At 36.9% G+C, this 8,447-nt stretch overlaps 1 protein-coding gene across 7 annotated transcripts in view; it reads right to left on the bottom strand.

The window, feature by feature from the left end:
- Positions 1–3,238: 3,238 nt before the first annotated feature.
- LOC135222781 (uncharacterized) overlaps positions 3,239–8,447 on the bottom strand; it is a 339,296-nt gene continuing 334,087 nt past the window's right edge. For 4 of the 7 annotated variants that reach the window (XR_010316336.1, XR_010316333.1, XR_010316335.1 and 1 more), the window contains exon 9: positions 4,974–5,105. Coding sequence is in view for 3 of the 7 variants with exons in the window: in XM_064261049.1 (XP_064117119.1) it covers positions 7,387–7,579 (193 nt within the window). In the remaining 4 variants the exon portion in view is untranslated. Of the gene's footprint in view, positions 5,106–6,921; positions 7,580–8,447 lie in introns of those variants that run through there. The other 3 variants (XM_064261050.1, XM_064261048.1, XM_064261049.1) reach the window with 2 other exon arrangements.

An 8,447-nucleotide genomic window follows, 5' to 3' on the forward strand; every position in this document is an offset into this window, starting at 1 on the left:
CAGTAGTCAAGGACAGCAAGGATGGGACGGATGGGATCGGGAACATTAGCAGTACCACCGATGGCGTTCAAGGAGAAGAGTACATGGTAGAGGCTCAGGGTGGACAGGGTGCAGATGATACGAAAAACTGGCGTAAGAGACATGAGTATTGTATCTTCGGGCAGTCCTCCTCAGGATGGGCGAGTTGACCTAGAGGATGTGCAGTTCGTGTCCTCTAAATGGAGAGCGGCAGTGATACAAAGAAAACGGATGAAAGAGTGGCTAAAAAACAAGTATGTGTAAGACATAGAAAAGGGTAGTCATGTACGAATTACAGGACGGACCATGTAAAGTGAGTAGCATCAGAAGGAGTTTGAAGGATGATAGAAAACGGCATAGTTGTACATTTTTAAGGGTAACTAGAGTAAGTGTTCTCGTGTCAGTGGATCAGGCACTGCACCAGACAAGGTATATTTAAGGTTATTGCTTTCATCGTAATGCAAGATTATGTTTGAGTTGCCATTGAAAGGTGATCACCTATATGTAAGTGTATTTTGAAATGTCTGATGTGTTTGTTCCGACTTGACTCCAACGGCAAGCGCTCGTTGCATTGGAGTCAGGTCGGCCTTAGTCGTTGGAGTTTCCCTCCCATCATCTGACCCTTCTGAATGCTCAGCCTTGTGGCCAGAATTTTTTCTGGTGCGGAGGATGTCACGAAAAAGGACGGATCCCCCTTTTAGTGACAAACCTGCTGCAATGCAGGTCAGGTTAACTTGAGTAAGAAGAATCAATGACGAGTGCAGGCGACTACCTGACTTCTGTCATGGATAGCCTATATGAGAAATGTTGCGAATCCTTACGAAACTGTGTGAAGGAGGAAAGTGAATAAACCTGCAATAAAATTTATATTACTTATAAAACTATGAAGCAAAATTAATCATGTATATAAGAAGCGCTTAGTGAAAAGCTTCGCCAACGGGGAATTCCTGGAGTTATCTTGAGTTGAAGCACATAATGTAAAACTAGAGTTCGTCATCTACCTTAATACAAATTGCCAAGTCTTGTACTTAACAAATAAAGATGAGACGCAATAGAGTAAAGTGTCGAACGTTCTGGAATTGTCACGCCAAGACGTCACAAAATTGGACTCGAGGGCAACGTCACCCACAGAAAGCATTCGCTTCCCAGATACCAGCTAGAGCAAAAGGTAAGACGGATTGTCTTCTCCTCCACACAACCAGAGTCGTTACTTTGTCATGCTTTAGTGTAAGTTTATCAGGGGTTTTCCCACGCATCCTATGAATCATGAAGCCTAACTGAGTTTATATTAACAAACATAAAGTGAGCAATCCGATTATGTGGGTTTTGTATCAGATTTCTTGATATTTATTTATCTCTTGGTCCTCCTCACAGACAGAATTGCAACGGCCTTATGCCATTATTTAATTCATCAAATTGTTGTGTTAAATGTTTCCTGTGACCTCGCGTGTAATCAACTTGTACATAATCTGTGGGGAAATGTTTTGGGTGTAATCTATGTTTATTTTTGTAATACAAGTGTGTAAAATTGTAAACCTTGCTTCCTCAATCCCTCCACATTGTTATCGCCAGACCATTGGGCTAGAATCTAAATAAGTACAGAGTGAATAATTCGCAACACTTCTCATTGTTGTAATGTAAGGGCAATACAGCCCCTTTATTCTTGATAAAACTAAGTATGTAGATCAGAGAGTAAATAATTTATTTTTGTACAAAAATTGTAAAACCAAGACATGTTTTTAGTCAAGTCGTCCTTGTGCACGGGCTGGAGCCTATCCCTAAGGTAGGGACTATCAGCCACCTTACATCAGGCACGAACTGGTAAGTCAATCGCAATATAATTCGCGACAATAGCTTTGAGATTTACACGTTGAACTATCCATTGGGGGTTGGGGGACGGGCCGTCCTTAAATCCGCCACTGTTGGTTACCAGCGTGCGTGGAGTTTGTATGAAATAGCGAGAGAGAATGAAAACTCGGGAGATTCTTGGGGAGAGACAGCCTGAGAGAATAGGCACATTGTTCTGTATTTTCGTGTATATGAGAATGGAAAGTCCTCTCATTCAAGAAATCTTCACCATAAAATCACTTATTACACATGGAAGTACAGACGTTAAATACAAAAGGCTTTGCCTTGTTCACTAAAGGGATAGTCTTTTAATAATCAGTAGTCTAAAAATCTTGACACATCTTCCATTCTATTGCTACTTTTTCATCATACCTTCTTCATACCTGTTTCACAAGCCAGTGCATCCCCATGGAAACATGTTCTTCCTCTAAGGTCTGTCCTTTCACAATTGCTGTACTACTCCTTCTCCTGCTCTCCCCTAGTGTGTTTCCTTCATAAAACTCCGTGAGACCTGAACCATCTACTGCAATCCTGAGCATGTTTTGGAACACCTTTTCTCTTATCTTAATACAGTACATATGATTGAGTTCACCGGTGGCCAACAGCTTTTCTTAAAGGCTGCATTTCTGATTGTATCATCTCCTGTGCTTACTTGCCATTCACCATAAGCTTTGCTCTACCGTACTTTCATTTTTAGTATTCTCTCCCCTCCACTCTTCCGTACTTTCTACCACCTCTTTCTCAGATTTTGTTGCTAACGCTTCAGTAATCTGCTCTAGTAACTACCACGGGACTCTCTATGCTTCTTTATGGATTCCTCTATTACTACCAGGATAAAGAATAAAGGGTTCGGTGTTGATCCTAGATACAGTTATGATCAAGGTCCTAATAAAAAAATAACAACCAACACCTAACCCAACACAACCAGCAACTGATCACCCATAATATTGGCTAAAGATCTCCTTGGATTATGTCTCACAATGAACCTCACTCACTTCCATACCTTGCTTTCATTTGCATAGAACATATTCAGTGATTGAAATAACCAAGAGTATGAGTGGGCCTGTGGCGTAACAGTGCTAGATGTTGATGTAAACTTCAGGTATGGAGGAAGCAACCATTTCATTAATACAGTTATTTTTGGAATTGTTTAGGTGCATATAATTCAACGGAAGTTGCAGCTTGTTTCAGAAGTCTACCAGTTGGTGGTGTATGTGTCCTGTCACTGGATATGAAGTGTTGTTCGTTGCAACTACCCTTCTGTTCATTCCACGATGAAAGTTTTAGCACTTTACTGGTTGCTAGAATACATTAATCCCCCGTAATAAGAAAAAACAGTCTAATATATTTTCAGGGAAAATAAAATTAAACAGAAAATTGCAGCACTTTAATTTTTGCTTGAAGAATGTTCTTTTAAACACTTTCAACTAAATACAAAGCCTCCTTTGTGGAGTACAAAGAAAAATCCTATAGTGTTTGTTGCATTGGAGCTGTTATATATACACATAAAAATTCATGGTTTCTAAAATCAACACTGATTACTAATGTTTTATATTGTGGAGACATTACATACTCTAAATGTGCAGCACTAATAATTAGCACATACCTTATTTCCTTATATATACATTTAACGAAATGCAGTAGACACTCTATGGTAATTTATCTGGTTGGTAAATCTTTTCTATACAAACAACTCTCAACTCTCATAAAAATATTAGTAACATTCAAACTTTTTTCACAAAACATTATTATAATTTCAAAGGTAGGTTTAGTTGCAATAATACTGTAATACAGAGTCTCTTATATTTTTTGCTATAGGAATGCTCCAAGTAGAATATACTAATAAGAGCCAACTTTTATCTACTCTCTGGTAAAGGGGAAACTGCATTATGAAATACCCATAAAGTTTTTCCGTAATCTTCACAGAGGGGAGGATGAAATCCTCGAATGTACAAGTATACCAGAGAATATATTACAATAATAATAAACAATAAAGAATATAATTTTATTTCCTTGTGACAAAAATGTAGTATACGTCAGATGAAACCTGGTAAGAATGGAAAAGACGACCTTAATACCTACCAAACTTTCTTTTCAGAGGTTGTGATAGCAAATACTAGGGCACTTTCTTTTGTGTAAAAAAAGAAGCTACAAAAATACTGATAAGTTTAATTCTGTAAGAAAGAATAATCAATTAGAAGAAAGCACAGTACTTACATATCTTTTGTAACATGTAAATTATTTTTCTTACAATAAACAATCCTCTGAAGAGAAAATAGGAATGCAATTCAACTCTTTTAAGTGACCCTATCTACTTATATACTACATCAAAAGTTTTGTATCACAAGTAGAACAATCATTTTGTGCACAAGACTACTCTTTATGAATTACCGTTTATATTCTCCTGTCTTTAAACTGCCGAAGCTTATAAAATCTTCAACGTACAGAGTCTTTGAAAGTGATCTTATCCATAATATAATCGCATCCTGTATAAAAATAAAATCCTAGTGAATTGAGTAAGCTTTCATAAAGAAGCAATATATGAACTACGTCATATAAACTGAAGTTCCAGTATCATTCAGAATGTCCTTATCTCTACTTGATAGGCTAACAAATATCTTACACTTGTTTACACTAACATAAACCTGACTCGACATATCCAAATTGCCATTCATATGCTAAAATGTTAAGACAGGAAATGTTGTGAATACCACATACTTTACTTCAAGGTTTAAAAAAATCTGTGTACTAGAATGCAGTGTAAGTAAATGGAATATTGTAATCATAAGAAAGAGAGTAAAAATAATATTACAGACACTTCCAACATCATCTACAAGACAGTTTATAGAGTAAAAAAAGTTATCATCTAGTCTGGAAACAGTTCCATTACAACAAGAAACCAAATGGTTAAGGCTAACGTGTGGCTAGTTAACTACATAGTTGCACATCATAAGAATGTATTCATAATTTAAGTGTGTTGTTTTTCCTTATGAAAACCATATTTCACAATCACTGAAAAGGCAGACTAGTGTCTTTAAAGCTGAGTCTGTAAGACACCAGCCGTCTCCTCGCTTCACAGATGCTCCGTGAGGCGGTCATTCCATCTCCTCCTGAAGGGGCGAAGAGCAATCATGACGGGCACTATAATACCCAGGGCGGCGAGAGCAGCAGCCTGAGTGTTGACTATTATTGCTTCATTGCCCAACTCCGGGTAAATCAAAGCATCGGTAACGGGGTCCCTGTGTGTCATGGCAATGGAAGGGTTAGTACTATTAACTAGTCATGCAACAGAGAAATTGGGCATCATTAAATGGCTTCTTCAACCCATGCACCCATAAAGAAAAGAACATTTTCAGTAAATCAGAAGTATGCCGCAAGTAGTCTGAAAGCATTTATAGTTTTCATGTTTTGAAACAATGAACACACCATGAAAATGTTAAATACTGTACTATTCCAGGGAATGTCCTTGATCAGATATGAGTCAGCTTATTCAGTACATTCTATTCGTTCACCTCAAATTTTCCACGTCGGGGAAAACCCCAAGATAAATCTAACATGTCAATATTCAAGCATGATGTGTTCAGTTCAACAACTCAACTCCAAAGACAGTGAACGAGAGCTGTTTGTACTGTATACAGTAACTTTTTAACTTAATCTTACTGTGAAGTTTAAATTCAGCATGCATCTACTTCCTACTCTAATGAAAAGAGAAAACGTAAATATGGAAATAATATGGATGCAAAAAAAGAGAAGGCTCTATATCTAACATTGGTTTCCATACATTTCAAATATTTCAACACTTTTAATGTCCTCACATATAGTATACTACCTTTAAACCAAATGACTTACAGCACTGATTAATGGATAAAAAACTAAACTCTATCACTACCTCAACCACACTATCAAAGCTCACTGAAAGTATTCATGCTATTTATTCCTCAAAACCTAAGCCCTCATTCACTTTTTCCTAACATATTAAAGTCTCTCTATCTGTGCTTGATCAAAATCTGAGATAGAAATGAAGCAATTAAACTGTAAAAACCATAAAAATAAATCCCTTATCACTGCCTTTGGATATAAGTTGTGAGTGACTAAATTGGAAAACAGAAATGAGAGTCCAGTATTAGTATCGAGAAGAGGAATGCAAAGAAATTCACTGCAGTTTCCTGAAAATGGCAAATGACATAAGAATGGACAATTTAGTTATAGTAAATGCCATTCTGCACTTAGAAGACAGAAGAGAAAACAAGCATGCATAAATGAAGTCCACGGACATTTCCATCATCATTAGAGGATGAAATACTGGAATGATATGACGAGCAGAGTTCCTATGAGAAGTACTCCCACATGGACATCATTCATTGTATGATGCCCAGTATAAAGCGGTACTAAGCATAACATGAGTGTCATTTCTGAGTATCTCTGTGGCAACGTTGTTGCAAATAAGCATCTCTTCAGTCAAAAAAAAATGGAACATACATCCGGTATGGTTGTAAGAGTATACTCAGAGCATACCTGTCTTCTTGCCCAAAAACATTGTATTTACAGAAAATTAAATACTTACAGTATGAGAAGTTATTGAACTACGGTGGACAATGCTATACATACTTACAATTTATGAATAATATATTTACAAGTACTGTAAAATTGCTCGGGCAATGGAAAGTTTTTAGTTAGCGAAAGTGAGGCCAAGTTTTAAGTTTCTTCGAGACTCAGTCAGTTGATTTGTGTTAATAACTACATGCACTCAGTAGAAGAATATCATTGCTCTAGCAGAGGAAGACGCAAGATATTTGAGGAAAACAAGCAATACGAGCCAACTGCAAAGGCACAAGCATTTTTTAAGGTAAGAGAGGGAGGGAAACTGCAACCTTTGATGACTTGAAGCAAAGGGTTCAGCACTTCAGATTGAAAATAACTTATATCTTTGAAGAAGAATTTTCAACTCTTCAAACAATTCCCAAGCAACTTAACCTTACTCATATTTGGCAGCTAATCATTAATAACAATGCTAATTTGGTTCTGGATAGTTTAAGGAGTAAAAGAATCATCATACATGTTTGCAAAGCTGTATTAGAGGAAATATATGAACTTAACTAACAAACTCCATAGACAAATATAAATAAGAAATATAACTATTTTTGTAGCACCATTTCTCATTGTGCTGATATGGTATACAGCATACTGAAACATTAGAGTTGACTGACTATCATTTATTGAGAAGTTTGACGTAAGAAGGAATGGGACGTTTTTAATAAAACTGAAAACACATTTTCACTCAAACTCACAGTCTGCAGTGCACTGTACTCTCAGTGCAAAAAGGTCATTTGAGGTTTCAAATAGTGTTTCTGATTTGCTAAACTAATCTCAAAGGTCCACGGGAGCTTTAACAGGGAACAATGCTCATATTATGGACCACTGAAGTCACAGATGTGAAGGAGGTAAAATATAAGGCTTAATACGAAGGGAACTTATAATGAATTCATCCAGTTTGATTATACATGTCATAAATGAAGAGCATTAATTATGATAAGTCTTGTGAGTCATAACATAATGGTTATGAGAAGGAGGCTCGACAATCGCAACGGGATGGGAACTGTGGGAAAATCTGGAGGAGTAGAGCATGAAACCCATCAAAATGGCTAAGGCAGCCAGGGCAGCTGCTTGAGCGTTGATCACCCAAGCCTCTTCAACCAACTTCGAGTAGTCAGAACTGTAAAGGTCAGAGAAAAGAGAATTTCCCTCATGAATTTCATTCATTGCAAACATCTCTCGCCGCTACATCTCCCTCTAGACAATTTTCAACTCAGACGATGATGCCCTGCAGTGTGCAAATTAACTAAAAAAACAAACAAACAATTTATTTGCTGCTGATCTGATCTGTATGCATAATAAAGCATTTTGATATTACTCTACTGGAAAAATAAGACTGGTCACACCCACACTTCTGCAGGCAATGTGCTTCATCTACTTTCTTGTTACTCAAATATTTAAACTGCTACTTCAACATCAAGGTTTTCCAAGTTTATAAAAACAACTGAGTGAAACAATTCCCAGAATGCTGTGAAAATACACAGAATGTTCAGGTTAGCTATAAATGTCCCGCAATTACATACATTTTTACTGTACATATACCTACTTAGGTAAACACACACACACACACACACACATATATATATACACATATATATAAGTCATATCACATTTCCGTGATTCATATACATATATCGAGCTACAATGTCCTTTAATATCTAATTCGCTCTACCTCGGAATTAATATATTTTCATATATGCTTAACCGAAGGGGAATTTTTTCTCGATAATAGGTTTGCCTGGACCAGGGCGCGAACCTATGGATCCTTTCAAACCCAGGAACGTCAGTGAAGCTTTTACTTTTTACTACTACACCACCGACGTTCCTGGGTTTGAAAGGATCCATAGGTTCGCGCCCTGGTCCAGGCAAACCTATTATCGAGAAAAAATTCCCTTCGGTTAAGCATATATGAAATTATATTAATTCCGAGGTAGAGCGAATTAGATATTAAAGGACATTGTAGCTCGATATATACACATATATATAAA

The sequence above is a fragment of the Macrobrachium nipponense genome, chromosome 8, assembly GCF_015104395.2.
Source record: "Macrobrachium nipponense isolate FS-2020 chromosome 8, ASM1510439v2, whole genome shotgun sequence".
Taxonomy (NCBI): Eukaryota; Metazoa; Arthropoda; class Malacostraca; order Decapoda; family Palaemonidae; genus Macrobrachium; species Macrobrachium nipponense.